The sequence below is a fragment of the Pseudophryne corroboree genome, chromosome 8, assembly GCF_028390025.1.
Source record: "Pseudophryne corroboree isolate aPseCor3 chromosome 8, aPseCor3.hap2, whole genome shotgun sequence".
Lineage (NCBI taxonomy): Eukaryota > Metazoa > Chordata > Amphibia > Anura > Myobatrachidae > Pseudophryne > Pseudophryne corroboree.
In genome coordinates, this window is record NC_086451.1 from 67471274 (window position 1) to 67490980 (window position 19707).

Below are 19707 nucleotides of genomic sequence, written 5' to 3' on the forward strand. Positions count from 1 at the left end.
AGTTTCTTGTTGAGGCGGGATGCCATCGTGTCCACCTGTGGCAGTTCCCACCGACTTGCAACCTGTGCGAAGACTTCTTGATGAAGTCCCCACTCCCCCGGGTGGAGGTCGTGCCTGCTGAGGAAGTCTGCTTCCCAGTTGTCTACCCCCGGGATGAACACTGCTGACAGTGCGCTTACATGATTCTCCGCCCAGCGAAGAATTCTGGTGGCTTCCGCCATCGCCACCCTGCTCCTTGTGCCGCCTTGTCGGTTTACATAAGCCACAGCGGTGATGTTGTCTGACTGAATCAGAACTGGTTGACCGCGAAGCAGGGTCTCTGCTTGACGTAGGGCGTTGTAAATGGCCCTTAGTTCCAGGATGTTGATGTGAAGGCAAGTCTCCTGACTTGACCACAGACCTTGGAAATTTCTTCCCTGTGTGACTGCTCCCCACTCTCGGAGGCTTGCATCCGTGGTCACCAGGACCCAGTCCTGAATGCCGAATCTGCGGCCCTCGAGAAGGTGAGCACTCTGCAGCCACCACAGGAGAGACACCCTGGCCCTGGGGGATAGGGTGATTAACCGATGCATCTGAAGATGTGATCCGGACCATTTGTCCAGTAAGTCCCATTGAAAGGTCCTCGCATGGAACCTGCCGAAGGGAATGGCCTCGTATGATGCCACCATCTTTCCCAGGACTCGAGTGCAGTGATGTACTGACACCTGTTTTGGTTTTAATAGGTCCCTGACCAGTGTCATGAGTTCCTGGACCTTCTCTATCAGGAGATAAACCCTTTTCTGGCCTGTGTCCAGAATCATGCCCAGGATAGGCAGACGAGTCATAGGAACCAACTGCGACTTTGGAATATTCAGAATCCAGCCGTGTTGCCGTAACACTTCCAGAGAACATGCTACGCTGATCAGCAACTGCTCTCTTGACCTCGCTTTTATGAGGAGATCGTCCAAGTATGGGATAATTGTGACCCCTTGCTTCCGCAGGAGTACCATCATTTCCGCCATTACCTTGGTAAATATTCTCGGAGCCGTGGAGAGACCAAACGGCAACGTCTGAAATAGGTAATGACAATCCTGTACCACAAATCTGAGGTACACCTGATGAGGTGGATAAATGGGGACATGAAGGTATGCATCCTTTATGTCCAGAGACACCATAAAATCCCCCCCTTCCAGGATTGCAATGACCGCTCTCAGCGATTCCATCTTGAACCGGAACCTTTTTAGGTACATGTTCAGGGATTTTAAATTCAATATGGGTCTGACCGAACCGTCCGGTTTCGGTACCACAAACATGGTCGAAAAATAACCCTTTCCTTGTTGAAGGAGGGGAACCTTGACCACCACCTGTTGAAGATACAATTTGTGAATTGCAGTTAACACTATTTCCCTCTCTAAGGGGGAAGCTGGCAGGGCCGACTTGAGGTATCGGTGAGGGGACATCTCTTCGAATTCTAGCTTGTATCCCTGAGACACAATATCTATTGCCCAGGGATCCAACTGGGAGTGAACCCACTTGTGGCTGAAATTTCGGAGACGCGCCCCCACCGGGCCTAGCTCCTCCTGTGGAGCCCCAGCGTCATGCGGTGGATAAAGTGGAAGCCGGGGAGGACTTCTGTTCCTGGGAACTAGCTGTGTTGTGCAGCTTCTTTCCTCTGCCCCTGCCTCTGGCAAGAAAGGACGCACCTCGGACTTTCTTGTTTTTCTGTGATCGAAAGTACTGCATTTGGTAATACGGTGCTTTCTTAGGTTGTGAGGAAACATATGGCAAAAAATTTGACTTCCCAGCCGTAGCTGTGGAGACCAGGTCCGAGAGACCCTCCCCAAACAATTCCTCACCCTTGTAAGGTAAAACCTCCATGTGCCTTTTGAGTCGGCATCACCTGTCCATTGTTGAGTCCACAGGACCCTTCTGGCAGAAATCGACATAGCATTTATTCTAGAACCTAGTAGGCTAATGTCTCTCTGAGCATCTCTCATATAAAGGACTGCGTCTTTAATATGCCCCAGGGTCATTAATATAGTATCCTTGTCTAAGGTATCAAGTTCCTCAAATAAGGTATCCGTCCATGCTGCTACAGCACTACACACCCAAGCCGACGCGATTGCCGGCCTCAGTAAGGTACCTGAATGTGTATAAATGGACTTCAGGGTAACCTCCTGTTTGTGATCCGCAGCATCTTTGAGGGTAGCCGTATCCTGTGACGGCAGGGCTACCTTCTTGGATAAGCGTGTCAAAGCTTTGTCCACCCTAGGGGAGGATTCCCAGCGTAACCTGTCCGTTGGCGGGAAAGGATACGCCATAAGAATCTTTTTGGAAATCTGCAGTTTTTTATCTGGAGATTCCCAAGCCTTTTCACATAACTCATTGAGCTCGTGTGAGGGGGGAAAAGTTACCTGCGGCTTCTTTTCCCCATACATATGAACCCTCCTGTCAGGGACTGGGGTTTCCTCTGTGATGTGCAACACATCCTTAATTGTTATAATCATATAACGGATGGATTTAGCCAATTTTGGCTGTAACTTTGCATCATCGTAATCGACACTGGAGTCAGAATCCATGTCGGTATCCGTGTCAATAATTTTGGGATAGTGGGCGCTTCTGAGACCCTGTCGGCCTCTGCGACATAGGATCAGGCATGGGTTGAGACCCTGACTGTCCTGAGGTTTCAGCTTTGTCTAACCTTTTATGCAAGGAATTAACATTATCATTTAAAACCTTCCACATATCCATCCAATCAGGTGTCGGTGCCGTCGGCAGAGACACCACATTCATTTGCTCCCGCTCTGCTTCCACATAGCCTTCCTCATCAGACATGTCGACACAAGCGTACCGACACACCACACACACACAGGGAATGCCCTGTTTGAAGACAGTTCCCCCACAAGGCCCTTTGGTGAGACAGAGAGAGAGAGTATGCCAGCACACACCCCAGCGCTATATAACCCAGGAATAACACAGTAACTTAATGTTAACCCAGTAGCTGCTGTATATTGTGTTTTTAGTGCCTAATTATGTGCCCCCCCCCTCTCCTTTTACCCTTTTCTACCGTGATCTGCAGGGGAGAGCCTGGGGAGCTTCTTCTCAGCGGAGCTGTGGAGAAAAAATGGCGCTGGTGAGTGGAAAGGATACGCCATAAGAATCTTTTTGGAAATCTGCAGTTTTTTATCTGGAGATTCCCAAGCCTTTTCACATAACTCATTGAGCTCGTGTGAGGGGGGAAAAGTTACCTGCGGCTTCTTTTCCCCATACATATGAACCCTCCTGTCAGGGACTGGGGTTTCCTCTGTGATGTGCAACACATCCTTAATTGTTATAATCATATAACGGATGGATTTAGCCAATTTTGGCTGTAACTTTGCATCATCGTAATCGACACTGGAGTCAGAATCCATGTCAGTATCCGTGATCTGCAGGGGAGAGCCTGGGGAGCTTCTTCTCAGCGGAGCTGTGGAGAAAAAATGGCGCTGGTGAGTGGAAAGGATACGCCATAAGAATCTTTTTGGAAATCTGCAGTTTTTTATCTGGAGATTCCCAAGCCTTTTCACATAACTCATTGAGCTCGTGTGAGGGGGGAAAAGTTACCTGCGGCTTCTTTTCCCCATACATATGAACCCTCCTGTCAGGGACTGGGGTTTCCTCTGTGATGTGCAACACATCCTTAATTGTTATAATCATATAACGGATGGATTTAGCCAATTTTGGCTGTAACTTTGCATCATCGTAATCGACACTGGAGTCAGAATCCATGTCGGTATCCGTGTCAATAATTTTGGGATAGTGGGCGCTTCTGAGACCCTGTCTCTGTTGGCAAATGTACTCATATATACAGTTGGGCACTGTATATTGAAGAAAAATAGGCGGCACTCCAAGGACTTAAATAAAGTCATACTGTATTAAAAAAAAAAAATGTAATGGTGCAAAAAACAACGTTTCAAGGCTCAACAGCCTTTCCATCAGGTTATGCATTATAGGTGAGGTGAAAAAAACAGATGTATTTTGTTTATTTTTTTGACCTCACCTATAATGCATAACTAGATGAAAAGGCTGTAGAGCCTTGAAACGTTGTTTTTTGCACCATGAAATTTATTTTTTGAATACAGTTTGACTTTATTAAAGTCCCTGGAGTGCCGCCTATTTTTCTTCAATAGAGGTCCTATCACAGGCCCCAAGGAGGATTACCGTTTTTATATATATATATATATATATATATATATATATTCACAAACTCACACATGTAAACACACATACATGCACTCACACATGTAAACACACATACATACATACATACATACATACATATGTACTGTACATACACAAGCCTACATACATACATTCATATCATAAAAAAACACACTTAAACAATGATTTCAAACTTACATACAGGGGGCCGGCCGCGGCAGAGTGAGGACAGAGGGAGCTGCTGTGGCTGAGCATGCGCAGCCAGCAGCTCCCCCGGGACATTCTCTAAGCAGAGAGCTGCATAGCTCTCTGCTCTTGCTACAGCTCCGTCCGCGATCGCGGCTTTTGCTTTTGTTGAGACGGAGACAGCTGTGTCTCCGTCTCAAACATTTTTTGGGGTCATCAGGGGGGATTTCCAGGTACTCGGAACCCCCCCCTGCGTGCGCCACTGGGGGGGGGGGGGGGCAGATATAACATGTGCAGAGAGAGTTAGATTTGGGTGGGGTGTGTTCAAACTGAAATCTAAATTGCAGTGTAAAAATAAAGCAGGCAGTATTTACCCTGCACAGAAACAAAATAACCCGCCCATTATACCTTATAAAGGGCCAATGTGTTACACAGCACAGTGCAGTGAGTCTCATAATACCATAAGGTGGGGAAAATAAGAATTTACTCACCGGTAATTCCATTTCTCGTAGTCCGTAGTGGATGCTGGGTACTCCGTAAGGACCATGGGGTATAGACGGGCTCCGCAGGAGACTGGGCACTCTTAAAAGAAAGATTAGGTACTATATCTGGTGTGCACTGGCTCCTCCCTCTATGCCCCTCCTCCAGACCTCAGTTAGGGAAACTGTGCCCGGAAGAGCTGACATTACTAGGAAAGGATTTGGAATCCAGGGTAAGACTCATACCAGCCACACCAATCACACCGTACAACTCGTGATAACTATACCCAGTTAACAGTATGAACAATAACTGAGCCTCTCTCAACAGATGGCTCATACAATAACCCTTTAGTTAAGCAATAACTATATACATGTATTGCAGAGAGTCCGCACTTGGGACGGGCTCCCAGCATCCACTACGGACTACGAGAAATAGAATTACCGGTGAGTAAATTCTTATTTTCTCTGACGTCCTAGTGGATGCTGGGTACTCCGTAAGGACCATGGGGATTATACCAAAGCTCCCAAACGGGCGGGAGAGTGCGGATGACTCTGCAGCACCGAATGAGCAAACTCAAGGTCCTCCTCAGCCAGGGTATCAAACTTGTAGATAGAATTTTGCAAAAGTGTTTGAACCCGACCAAGTAGCAGCTCGGCAAAATTGTAAAGCCGAGACCCCTCGGGCAGCCGCCCAAGAAGAGCCCACCTTCCTCGTGGAATGGGCTTTTACTGATTTAGGATGCGGCAGTCCAGCCGCAGAATGTGCAAGCTGAATCGTGCTACAGATCCAGCGAGCAAAAGTCTGCTTTGAAGCAGGAGCACCCAGCTTGTTGGGTGCATGCAGGATAAATAGCGAGTCAGTTTTTCTGACTCTAGCCGTCCTGGAAACATAAAGTTTCAGGGCCCGGACTACGTCCAGCAACTTGGAATCCTCCAAGTCCCTAGTAGCCGCAGGCACCACAATAGGTTGGTTCAAAGGAAACGATGATACCACCTTAGGGAGAAATTGGGGACGAGTCCTCCATTCTGCCCTTTCCATATGGAAGATCAACAAAGCCGCCAATTCTGACACACGCCTAGTCCAAGCTAAGGCCAAAAGCATGACCACTTTTCACGTGAGATATTTTAGCTCCACGGTCTTAAGTGGCTCAAACCAGTGGGATTTTAGGAATCCAACACACGTTAAGATCCCAAGGTGCCACTGGAGGCACAAAAGGGGCTGAATATGCAGCACCCCTGTAACAACAACGTCCGAACTTCAGGCAGTGAAGCCAGTTCTTTTTGAGAGAAAAAGGGATAGGGCCGAAATCTTGGCCTTCATGGATCCTAATTTTAGGCCCATAGTCACTCCTGACTGTAGGAAGTGCAGGAACCGACCCCCCTGGAATTCCTCTGTAGGGCCTTCCCGGCCACACACCGAGCAACCTATTTTCGCCATATACAGTGAAAAAGTCTTGCTGTCACGTCTTTCCTAGCCTTTATCAGCGTAGGAATAACTGCATCCGGAATGCCCTTTTTCGCTAGGATCCGGCGTTCAACCGCCATGCCGTCCAACGCAGCCGCGGTAAGTCTTGGATCAGACAGGGTCCCTGTTGCAACATGTCCTGACTGAGAGGCAGAGGCCATGGGTCCTCTGAGAGCATTTCTTGCAGTTCCGGGTACCGAGTCCTTCTTGGCCAATCCGGAGCAAAGAATATTGTTCACACTCCTCCGTTTATTACAATTCTCAGCCCTTGGGTCTGAGAGGAAGAGGAGGGAATATATAGACCGACTGGAACACCCACGGTGTTACTAGTGCGACCACAGCTATCGCCTGAGAGTCCCTTGACCCAGCGTAAAACCTTTTTTATCTTTTTATTGAGGTGGGACGCCATGTAGTCCACCTGAGGCAGTTTCCATCAATTTGCAAAACTGCGTGAAGACTTCCTGATGAAGTCACCACTTTCCCGGGTGGAGGTCGTGTCCACTCCCGGAATGAACACTGCTGACAGTGCGCTTACTTGATTCTCCGCCCAGCGAAGAATTCTGGTGGCTTCTACCCTCGCCACCCTGCTCCTTGTGCCGCCCTGGCGGTTTACATGAGCCCCTGCGGTCTGACTGGATCAGAACCGGTTGGTTGCGAAGCAGGAACTCCGCTTGACTTAGGGCGTTGTATATGGCCCTTAGTTCCAGGATATTGATGTGAAGGCAAGTCTGTTGGCTTGACCACAAACCTTGGAATTTTCTTCCCCGTGTAACTGCCCCCCACCCGCGGAGGCTTGCATCCGTGGTCACCAGGACCCAGTCCTGAATGCCGAATCTGCGGCCCTCGAGAAGGTGAGCACTCCGCAGCCACCACAGGAGAGACACCCTGGCCCTGGGGGATAGGGTGATTAACCGATGCATCTGAAGATGTGATCCGGACCACTTGTCCAGTAAGTTCCATTGTCCTTGCATGGAACCAGCCGAAGGGGATGGCCTCGTATGATGCCATCATCCTTCCCAGGACTCGAGTGCAGTGATGCACTGACACCTGTTTTGGTTTTCAATGGATTCCTGACCAGTGTCATGAGCTCCTGAGCTCTCTCTATCGGGAGATAAACCCTCTTCTGGTCTGTGTCTAGGATCATGCCTAGGCGAGGCAGATGAGCTGTAGGAACCAACTGCGACTTTGGAATATATAGAATCCAGTCGTGTTGCCTTTTCACTTCCAGAGAAGGTGATACGCTGTCCAGCAACTGCTCTCTTGATCTCGCTTTTATGAGGAGATCATCCAAGTATGTGATAATAGTGACACCTTGCTTCCGCAGGAGCACCATCATATCCGCAATTACCTTGGTGAAATTGGTAATGACAATCCCGTACCGCAATTCTGAGGTACGCCTGATGAGGTGGATAAATGGGGACACGAAGGTATGCATCCCTTATGTCCCGATTCATTTCAGGCATGCAATGACCGCTCTTAGCGATTCCATCTTGAACCTGAACCTTTTCAGGTATATGTTCAGGGATTTTAATTCAATATGGGTCTAACCGACCCGTCTGGTTTCGGGATTATAACATGGTCGAATAATAACACCCTCTTGTTGAAGGAGGGGACCCTTGACCACCACCTGTTGAAGATACAATTTACGAATTGCAGTTAACACTGGCTCCCTCTCTTGGGGGGAAGCCCACCGGGTCCTCGGTGAGGGGGCATCTTCTCACAGTCCAGCCTGTATCCCTGCGATACAATTTCTATTGCCGGAATATAAGGCAAAATATCAGAATTACCAGCTATAACTGTGGAGTCCAGGCCCGAGAACCTTTCTCCACACAATCCTCAGCCTTCCATATGCCTCTTAAGTCGGCATCATCTGTCCAATGTATATTCTACAGGACACGTCAAGCAGAAATCGACATAGCTTTTGTCTCTAGGACCCAGTATACTCATGTCCCTTTGGGCATGCTTTATAATTATATATCTATCACTTAAGACAGCATTTTAAAATATTTATATGCATACTAGGGTCTCAATCTCTGCTGATAAGGTACCTGTCCACGCTGCCACAGCGCTATAAACCCATGCCGACACAATCGCCGGTCTGGGTAGTATACTAGAATGTGCAGCTATCTGCAGGATCCCTGAGAATAGCTAGTGCAAACAGGACACCCAAGGGGAAGATTCTCAACACATCCTGGCCCTAGTGGGGAAAGGATACAGCCTGAGAATTATCTTGTGGGAAGCTGCCGTCTCTTGTCTGGAGATTCACACTCTTTTTCCTCATGAGAGGAGGGAAATTTACCTCAGCATTCTTTCCCTTAACATGTGTACTCTCGTGTCAGGGACAGATGAGTCATCAGTAATATGCAAATCATCTTTTATTCCAATAATCATATATTGAATATCTTTTAGCCCTCTTGGCTGTAACTTTGCATTATCGTAGTCGACAGTGGAGTTAAACTCCGAGTCGATATCAGTGTCTATTATTTTGGATAGTGAGCATTGTGAGACTCTGAAGGACTCTGTGACATAGGGACAGACAAGGGTAGATTTCCTTTCTGTTCCCTAATCCAAACAGGTGTCGGCGTTGTTGACGGAGACACCCTCCCACACACATCCGCTCTATCACCTCCTTAGAGGAGCCTTTTACCTCAGACATGTCGACACACGCGTACCGACACACCACACACACAGGGGATGCTCTATTTGAAGACAGTTCCCCCACCAGGCCCTTTGGAGAGACAGAGAGAGAGTATGCCAGCACACACCACAGCGCTATATAATACAGGGATGTACACTATACTGAGTGATTTTTCCCCTATAGCAGCTTATATACACAGTTTTGCGCCTAAATTTATGTGCCCCCCCCCTCTCTTTTTTACCCTTTGTGTACCAGGATACTGCAGGGGAGAGCCTGGGGAGCTTCCTTCCAGCTGAGCTGTGAAGAGAAAATGGCGCCGGTGTGCTGAGGAAGAAGGCCCGGCCCCCTCAGCGGCGTGCTTCTGTCCTTTTATGTACTTTAATGGCGGGGGTTAATGCACATATACAGTTTATCAGACTGTATTACGTGCTTTTCGCCAAGTAAGGTAATCTAATTGCTGCCCAGGGCGCCCCCCCCCAGCGCCCTGCACCCATCAGTGACCGGAGTGTGTGGTGTGCTAAGGGAGCAATGGCGCACAGCTGCAGTGCTGTGCGCTACCTTAATGAAGACCGGAGTCTTCAGCCGCCGATTTTCAACTTCTCTTCGTTCTTCTGGCTCTGCAAGGGGGACGGCGGCGCGGCTCCGGGACCGGACGACCGAGGACTGGGCCTGTGTTCGATCCCTCTGGAGCTAATGGTGTCCAGTAGCCTTAGAAGCCCAAGCTAGCTGCAAGCAGGTAGGTTCGCTTCTCTCCCCTCAGTCCCACGTAGCAGTGAGTCTGTTGCCAGCAGATCTCACTGAAAATAAAAAACCTAACAAATACTTTCTTTTCTAGGAAGCTCAGGAGAGCCCCTAGGGTGCATCCAGCTCTGGCCGGGCACAGATACTAACTGAGGTCTGGAGGAGGGGCATAGAGGGAGGAGCCAGTGCACACCAGATATAGTACCTAATCTTTCTTTTAAGAGTGCCCAGTCTCCTGCGGAGCCCGTCTATACCCCATGGTCCTTACGGAGTACCCAGCATCCACTAGGACGTCAGAGAAATACTAGAAAACATATAAAACAATTTGAAAATCAATAGTTCAAAAGACTGGGGGGGAAAAGTTTCAAAAGAAAAAAAATCAGTATAATCTGAATTGCCAATAATTAAAAAATGTTGTTTCAAATGCTCAATTTTAGGTATGTTCACATTAATACCCATTTTCCACTGCCACCCAGTTTATTGCAGGGACTACCTGGGTTTTATTTGGTGTAAAGGGGTCCTTGAAAATAACCTGGATCTAGTGACTCGAGAATCTGGTAGCTACTAGGGTCGGTCCTGGGAAGGACCTGGCTAAGGATGCAGTGTAAACGGCGCTACCCTGGTTATCTGACCAAAGTTATGCTTAAAAGCTGCAGAGGTCCGCCTCAAGGGAGTGTCTGTGAGTAACATGCAGGGCAGACACGGGTTCAGTGTAAATGGGGCCAACCTAGGAATAACCTGGATCCAAGGCACTGGCGTAAATCTATAATTGGTGCAGTGTGTGCGGTGTACACGGGCCCCTGAGTCCAGGGGGGGCCACAACTGCACACGCTGCACCCATTCTTTTAATACTCACCCCGCCAAAGTCCAGCGTCGACATTACCGGCGCTGTTAAAACCCATTGAAAATGGTGCAGCGGCCATTTTCACGGAGTTCTATATGTGCAGCAGAGAAATAACTGGGAAAATGGCTGCTGCGCCATTTTCCTAGAGATCTGCGCATGAGCAGTAGAGTCTGAGCCATCTCGTGCTCAGACTCTACAGCGCTCCAGGGAGAGAGGAGTGGGCCCAAATGGAGGAGGCTGGACACGGGCCTAATCTCTTAAAGCGCCCCTGGTCCAAGGCGCAGTGTTACAGACATTCCTCTTTTGAGGTCAGCGGTTGACCGAAAGTGACCTCACCGCTGACCACAAAGTTCCCACCATTGGTTACAATGGAGCGCATAGGCGCTACATTGTAACACTGCCGTGTGCCGCCTGTCAGACAGTACAGGAGCACACAGCCGATCAGGAGGGTGCCACAACGTGGCGCTCCCTGATTGGCTGAAGAAACCCACTTAGACATCAGTCAGAGGGGGTTTCTGGCATTCGGGGAAAGGGGTCCCATGTGAAAACATGGGTCCCCTTTCAGTTCGTGGTCGGGTGTCCCGTTTTTTTATTTTTACAAGTACGTGGATTACAAATGGATTATCCGAGGAGCCCTCTACACTGGATTTGGTGAGTAGGATTTTTTCAACAGGTACACCATGGATTCTACTGGAGAAGAGGACCGACCCTCGTGTGAACATAAGGTAAGTATGTGTATATGGTGGTGTGTATGTATGCATTAAAGTTATACTTTCAAGGTGTGTGTGTAATGTCTTTATTGGGGTATTTTTTTAGTAGTACTACAGGTACCAGCGGGCCCGGTTTTCCGCCGCATGCTGGTACTTGTGGTTCTCCAAGTACCAGCTTGCAGGGGAGGCTTGCTGGGACTTGTAGCACTGCTACTAAAAACAATATTCATTACTTTCAACAAAGGCTATCAGCCCCCCATCCGCAGCCCATTGGATGGGGGGGGGGGACAGCCTCGGGCTTCACCCCATGCCCTTGGGTGGCTGGGGGGGGGGGGACCCCTTGATTGAAGGGGTCCCCACTCCCCCAGGGTACCCCGGCCAGGGGTGACTAGTTGGATTTTTGATGCCACAGCCGCAAGGCACTGTATAAAAGTGACCCCCGGCTGTGGCATTATCTGTCCAGCTAGTGGAGCCCGGTGCTGGTTTCAAAAATACGGGTGACCCCTACGCTTTTTGTCCTCCGTATTTTTGGAACCAGGACCAGGCGCAGAGCCCGGTGCTGGTTGCTTAAATATGGGGGAACCCCTGTCAATTTTCCCCCCATATTTTTGCAACCAGGGCCGGCTCAAAGAGCCCGAGGCTGGTTTGGCTTAGGAGGGGGGACCCCACGCAATTTTTTTTTTAAGTTTAAACATTTTTTATTTTTTTTACAAGGTGCACAATGAAGCCCTGCACGGATCTCTCAGATCCGGCCGAGATTCATTGTATTAAAGTCGGCAATGTTTTACAAGTCACTCACGTAAAACACTGCCTAAAAAAACGAATTACATCGACATCGGAAAAACCGAAAATGCAGAACACGGCAGCTTAGTAAATTAGTCGTAATCAATTCAAAAAGTTGCATATTTACACTTTCGATGTCATTCGTGATTGAACTTTGACCTCAAACGGGAAAATACGATTCTTAGTAAATTTACCCCATTGTCCGCGTTTGCTGGAGGTGCGGGATGCCGGTCGAACTTAGACTTTTTTTTTAAAATGGCAATCATTTACAAGGCAAAACCATGCATTGTAAATGATTGCTGCTTTAAATTCAAAAAAAAACAACAGAGTTCAGCCAGCATCCCACACCTCCGGCAAACTCAGACTCTATTACATAAGCCCCCAAATATTTATTTTGTTTATTTAAAGTTTCTTAATTGTTTAGGCAGTCAAGTTTAAAGGATTTGCCCACCAGATATCTGATTGAAAATGAGTTTACTTTTGCCTTCTCCAGCTTTTACTACATACTGTACAGGACTTTAACTAACTTAATTTTGTATATTTCAAGTTTTCAATAAAATTTAGCTTACTTCCATTGCCTTTGCATACGACACAGCAAGGCTCTGTATATTGCATTTGAATTGCATCCACAGAGCTGTTTTGTGTCATGTCTAAAGGCAATGATAATAAACATCTCTCACTAGATGACTTAAGGCTTTGATGAGAAGCACATATACGGCGGGATGTAACGCTGTCCAGCGGCCATGAGGTATGCCGGCTGAACGCGGATGGTTTTTTAAAGCGGCGATCACTTACAAGGCAAATTTGTAAGTGAATGCCCCTTTAAAAAAAAAAGTAGTTCATCCAGCTTCCTGCACGGCCGCCAGACTCAGGCGGCATTACAGTACATCTCACCAGTGGTCTGTAGAAGTAGTAAAGTAGATTTAGCATTACTACGGTATCTACTGGTTTGTTAATATTATGTGTACTAAACTGGTGTGTTATACTGTTTCAGTTTGGCGCGTGTTGGGAAGGTGGGTCCTATGATCGGCCAGTACGTGGATTCACAGTGGAGTTTGGCCAGTTTCACCATACCTGCAGAGTCTGCCTGTATCTGCGCATTCGGCAAAAACACCTCCAAAAATGTCTATTCTGTCATAGGTGAGACCATTACCTCCCTTTCCCACATCCCCCAGCCTCATACTACAGATGGGATAACCATGCTCTTTTCCATAGCGGTCTGCGTGGACGGAACGTTTCACAAGTATGTCTTCACCCTAGAAGGGAACTGTAACCGGGAGGCCTTTGATGGATATCTGGACATCTGCTATTGATGTGGCTGTGACTGTGTGTTGAAGATACAGAGTCGGGCCTGATTATTTGAGAACACTATGGGAAATGTTCTGCGAGTCTGCCCGTATTTTTACAGCGGCAATCATTTACAAGGCAAAAACAACCTGGTAAGGCCTTGCAAATGGTTGCAGATTTAAAAATACGGGCAGACTCACATAAATTCCCGAGCAGTCTGCACCCTGTAGGCCAGTGGTTTCCAAACTTTTTTGAATCACGGCGCCCTAAAATATCAGAATTTTTTTCACGGCACCCCTCGGCCAAAAATTTCTTATTGAGAAATGTAGAAAGAAATATTACATTAAGTAGATCGCATTTATATGTCATCCTTAGGGTCAGTTGTGTGGTGAGGGACAAGATTTGTTTCTGTTTGGCCACATATATTATGACTGGCAGCCACCAGCACTGGTTTTGCCTATTATATTGACCATAAATAATTTGAATTGGTCCTGGACCACCAACCCAGGGCACCCCTGCAAGTGTCCCGAGGCACCCCAGGGAGCCACGGCACACAGTTTGGGAACCTCTGCTGTAGGCGATTATATGTTGCCCTACAGTATGTAGCAGATCGTTCACTTAAGAGAATATATGGACATTGGGCACTAATGCTGTGTTCATGCTGTATTATTATTATTGTATATAGGATGGCATTGCTTGTATGTATTCTTGTAACAACTGATACAGTACAACTGGTTTTGCATAAATCAGTCGCTTAATTTGTCCAATTATGAAGCATTTTTTAACTCTCACTTTTGTTTCATGACACCAGGATAACTGGCGCTCACAAATGGGGATTGTGTAGCTATCACCATAGTCGTACAACCCCTCTACCCTAGTACAGAGACTACTCACCTGGTCACCTCTGCGTTGGGCACTGTTGTTGTCTCCTTCCAACCTCACAGCCGGCTCTCAGGGAAGAGGCAGCCAAGTTCTGAAGCCAAGATGGCTAATGTGAAACTGCTTTATATACAGAGTAGTTTCACATCGGCCATCTTGGATTTAAAAAAAAAAAAGTCTGCCTCTTCTCTCAGAGCCAGCTGAAATGAGGGGAGGATATACATTAAGTAGGAGTTTGGGCATAACAGGTATGTGAGAACACACCCTGCACACGCATATTGCTACCCTATGGGGCAACTTTACTAACCCTTATAGACTGATAAAGTGGAGAGATAAAGTACTAACCCGCTCCTGTAACTTTTCAAACACACCTTTCAACATAAGTTAGTAGCGGATTGGCTGGTACTTTCTCTCTCCACTTTATCATTTTTGGAGGCTTAGTACAATATGTCTTATACACCTGTTAATGCAAAATAATGGCTACATCAGGATTTCCCAAACTTGTTCATCAAGACACCCTACAAGTCTAAGTGTAAGGACATACATGCTTGTGCACATATGGTATAATCAAACTGACTGAGGTACTAGTTACCTGTGCTGAGGCATGGATGTTAAAAACCCACTGGGCAACACTACATGTGTGATTGGAAATGGTTCACATTGCTTACAATAGTTGGTATTGCCTATGGGTTGGGTATGTTATCTCGGCGGTCAGCATACCGAAACCGTGAGCCCGGCAGCAGAATACTGGTGGGAGGGCGAGCGCAACAAGGCCCCTTGCAGGGTCTGTGCGCTCACCATAGGTTCTTTACCCACTCTATGGGTGTCGTGGACACCCACGAGTGGGAATAGACCCTGTGGGTCAACATTCCGACTACTGTAATTTTTAGCGTTCTGGGTCCCGGCGTCGGCATGCTGACTGCTGAGATCCCGAGCGCCTTTAACCTAACCGCATCCCATTGCCTATATCAACAACAGAGAGCCCATCATTTTCTGGTAGTTTAGAAAATGAAAGCAAGTGTCTGGTCATTATGGGTCAGTTACATGTGAAAAAGATATACCCCTTTCATACCGCACAAATAACCTGGTATCGACACAAGTCAGTGTGCGGTGTGAAAGCGCCATGTCGGATTTCCCGGGTCGCCTGACCCGGTAATTCAACCCGGGTTATAAGCAGTGTTATTCCCGGGTTGAATACCGGGTCAGTGGCTCTGTAGACGGATTCCCGGGTCGAGCCGATCCGGGACCCGTTTACAAGATAGGGAGAAGCGGCGTTGGAGATGAGCTCATCAACCAGCGCCGCCTCCACCTCTGCTGCCGGCTCTGCCCACCGCCGCTATGGCAACCAACCTGGCAATGTGCCGGGTCGGGAAGCCACCAGAAGAGGTAGGAGAGTCTCCAATGCCGGATCCCATCCGGGAAGGACCCGTTTCCTATTCCCAGGTGGGATCCGGCTTTGGAGATGTGAAAGGGTTATAAGGTGCTAATTAAGTCACCTGTGGCCAAGCATGGATACATTTAAAACCTGGACTGTTGGGGTGCCTTGAGGACCGCAGACAGGTTTATATTAATCATTAACAATGAGCAAAATAATATCAGTAGGAAGAGACAAAATAGAAAACACAGGGGGGCTTCTAAAACAGGCAATAATAATGAGAAGAGATAGGAGGTGGGATGGGCAACTTTCCAAGGAGGCCACTGGCTACATACTAGCTGGGGACAAAGGGGTTTTATTTTTAATAAAAAAAATAAATCTTATTCTACAAGTATATCAAATCACAAAATCTGTATACAGATAACAGATAAGTAAAACAGCATCTTACTAATATAGAACATAGTTTACCATTCAAATACAACAGGTCATATAATAGCAGACAGAAACTATTAAACATAAGAAATGTATTTATTTTACATAAAATCTACAGAAAAATATTTTACAGTCAGATCTAATTACACGCGACAAGAAAGAGTCTCTGTGCTACTAGGCGCTGACAATGGCGTTACATCTCAGCAGGCTGCTGTACTTTGCAGGGTGTCACCCAACAGAAGGACTCGTCATCAGCGCAGCAAGGTGCCTGTAGAGGGCGTCAGGAGTCGGACACTGCAGGGCCGAATCTGTCCATTGTCTGGACCACAAGTGAGAGGTGCTCTAGGAAAGAGCTGACGGACACTCGGAGGATGCGGGCTTCATCTGCTTGCCAGTGTCTGCACAAATACAACATTACGCTGGAATCAGAGAGTCATTCGAAGATCACGTTGGTTAAATAACATGGGGGCAGACATTTTGCCAGCTACACCAACATCTATATAAGAATGCAGTCTACCCATACACTGAGGATACATAACAGCACGGCGCTACCGCTGCCTGTGGGTCAGCAACATGGGAACACTTGGGGGTTACTTAGGCCGTATTGCAGCAGTGACATTCATGCACGGTTGTGACGTCTCACCATAGAACAAAAATCTAGAACTTAAGGATGAGACAAGAAAAGCAGAGGATCCCTGCTATGTGGCGCTAAAACAGATCAGAGCTGCCCTAGAAGGTCTACCCTCCTAGATGTCACCAAACATCTGAATACATGAACAGATACAAAAAATTTTTTTTGGAAGGTATACCGCCCTGGGCGCTTAAATTAAATAATGAAAACAAACAATATAGTACAATCACTTATTCAAAAGGCTTCGGTGTTATTCCATCTGTTGATAGTTTGCTTGATTTCAATTCAGAAAGATGCAGTGCATGAAATAAAGAAAACATATATATATAGTGTAACACAGTTTAAAGTGAACAAAAATTTCTGCGTGATTATATAACGTGATCTGGCATTGTGAGTGATAGTGTCTAAAATGTAGCCAAGGCGTACCCCACTCACTATGTGAAAAATGCAGAATAAACACATCAAGGTATCTTTAATCAATGAAGCATGGCGTACCCAACTCACAATGTCACAAATGGTTTGAAGCTCATCAAGGTATCTTTCTTGTGGAATTTGGACCTTTGTCTTCCGACCCAAGTTGTTTTGATCCACATATACTCAAAATTGAAATGAAATGGTCTCATTCATGCTGTGAACGGGTCCATTCGCAAATGAATATCCCACAATAGAGTACTCCAACTTTAGGTGAACATCTAACATACATTAATTTAAGTATTTACACTCCTGTGTAGTGATGTGTCTGACTCCCAAAGTGGGTCGGAAGACAAAGGTCCAAATTCCACAAGAAAAATACCTTGATGAGCTTCAAACCATTTGTGACATTGTGAGTTGGGTACACCATGCTTCATTGATTAAAGATACCTTGATGTGTTTATTCTGCATTTTTCACATAGTGAGTGGGGTACGCCTTGGCTAAATTTTGGACACTATATCACTCACAATGCCAGATCACGTTATATAATCACGCAGAAATTTTTGTTCACTTTAAACTGTGTTACACTATATATATTTTTTCTTTATTTCATGCACTGCATCTTTCTGAATTGAAATCAAGCAAACTATCAACAGATGGAATAACACCGAAGCCTTTTGAATAAGTGATTGTACTATATTGTTTGTTTTCATTATTTAATTTAAGCGCCCAGGGCGGTATACCTTCCAAAAAATTTTTTTTGTATTAGAACTTAAGGATGTTCGCACATAAAATAATACAAAAGGGCATCATAGTCCCAACCCTTTAAAACATAGATAGCTGTATGTTTTAACTATTAAATTGCTGTACATGCGCCTAAACCACAAGCTCCACAGGTTTTAATAAATTGCAGAAATTATTGTAGCCTTAAATGTGCTGGGCCGCTGGAGGTTTAAATTAAGTAAACATTCTCTCTGTTGTGGTTTTTTAAAGATCCAGCTGTGAAAGTAAATGCTGCAGTACTCACAGACTTAAAAAGTAGAACTTAGCCCTTTAGCTTTCAAAGGCAGTAAATGAGAGCACGATACAAGAGACTTCATATGCTGACTTTGGGTCTAATTTTGAGTTGATCGTAGCAGCAATTTTGTTAGCAGTTGGGCAAAACTATGTGCACTGCAGTGGGGGCAGATGTAACATGTGCAGAGAGAGTTAGATTTGGGTGGGGTGTATTCAAACTGAAATCTAAATTGCAGTGTAAAAATAAAGCAGCCAGTATTTTCCCTGCATAGAAACAAAATAACCCACCCAAATCTAACTCTCTCTGCAAATGTTATATCTGCCCCCCTGCAGTGCACATGGTTTTGCCCAATTGCTAACAAACTTGCTGCTGCGATCAACTCAGAATTAGGCCCTTTATCTCTCAGGGTGCTTACAACTTGTGAGGAGAAGCAGAAAGTAACTGCAAGGCCTATGAGTATGTTCATGTTGGTCACCAAAGATATGTATCATTATTAAGCATGCTGATCACTCACTGGCCAGACATCTGTCTCTCCTCCGCTGCATATCAGCGGTTCCGGTGTGTCTTACGAGCCGTGTTGGGCCCAGACGTCCGGGCAGATAGAGGTGGTAGAACAGAGTCAGAAATCTGGCCGTCAGTGATCAGATTGCAAGATTTGCATTGGACTCATCACGGATGAACCAAGGAGAGCAGTAATTAATGTATGGTTAGTAATTTACAATACCCTACTGGTGTGACGTGCGCAGGGATGGGTCTGTCCCTATACCTAATAAAGTTACTGTGACTATGTGCCCGAGTGGAGCATAGCCAAATACTCTCTCACTTCCTTACGGCACAGCCTTCAACAGCAGAATATGCACGATGTAGCACTCTCCCTATTTTGGAATCCTGGGAGATACCGGATCGGAGAAGCACTAGAGTAGTGTGTGTGTATGTATCATCTACTACTACTACTACTACTACTACTACTACCACCACCATCCTTTATTTATATGGTGCCACAAGGGTTCCACAGCAATTACAGAGTATATAAACAAATAAGTAAAACAGGACAACAGTGATTTACAGTTGAAGAAAATAGAAGACAAATACAGGTTACATAAACATAGCTGCATCAGCAGCCGACACTGAAATGAAGTAATCTCCCAACATAAACTAGGGCGGTAATTCAGATCTGATCGCTCCTCAGCGAATTTGCACAGGTTTGCGATCAGATAGTCGCCGCCCAGACAGAGTGAAAACGTGCCCCATGCAGCGGGGAGATGGGGGGAGAGCAGCGCTACAGCAGCGGCTATAGCAGCGTAGCCGGAGGATGTGTCACAGCCGCCGCTCACAGCAGCGTCCACCCGGCTCCAGCAAGCGAGACCTGCTGAAGCCAGGTGGATGTTGCCGTGAGCGGCAGCTGTGACACATCCTCTGGCTACGCTGCTATAGCGCGGCTCTCCCCCGTCTTAGCTCCCGCATCTCAATTCGACTTTTTTTAAAGTTGAATTGAGAGGGCATTGAATAGCCCAGGTCGGATCCACTCCGACAAATGAATGTCGGAATGGATCCGACTTCAATTGAATATACCCCTTACTCTGTAAAATAAAGACAACCTAGGATTAGGCGACAGCGTCTACTATGTAAAGCTGTGCGGCGCCCCCAT

The 19707-nt window shown here is 46.7% G+C and overlaps 1 protein-coding gene across 6 annotated transcripts in view; it reads right to left on the reverse strand.

Annotated features, from left to right (window-relative positions):
- Positions 1–16075: 16075 nt before the first annotated feature.
- Positions 16076–19707, reverse strand: part of LAGE3 (L antigen family member 3) — a 40466-nt gene continuing 36834 nt past the window's right edge. For all 6 annotated transcript variants that reach the window (XM_063936578.1, XM_063936582.1, XM_063936580.1 and 3 more), the window contains exon 4: positions 16076–16396. In XM_063936578.1, coding sequence (XP_063792648.1) covers positions 16279–16396 — 118 coding nt within the window. In that variant the 3' untranslated portion in view covers positions 16076–16278. The remainder of the gene's footprint in view (positions 16397–19707) is intronic.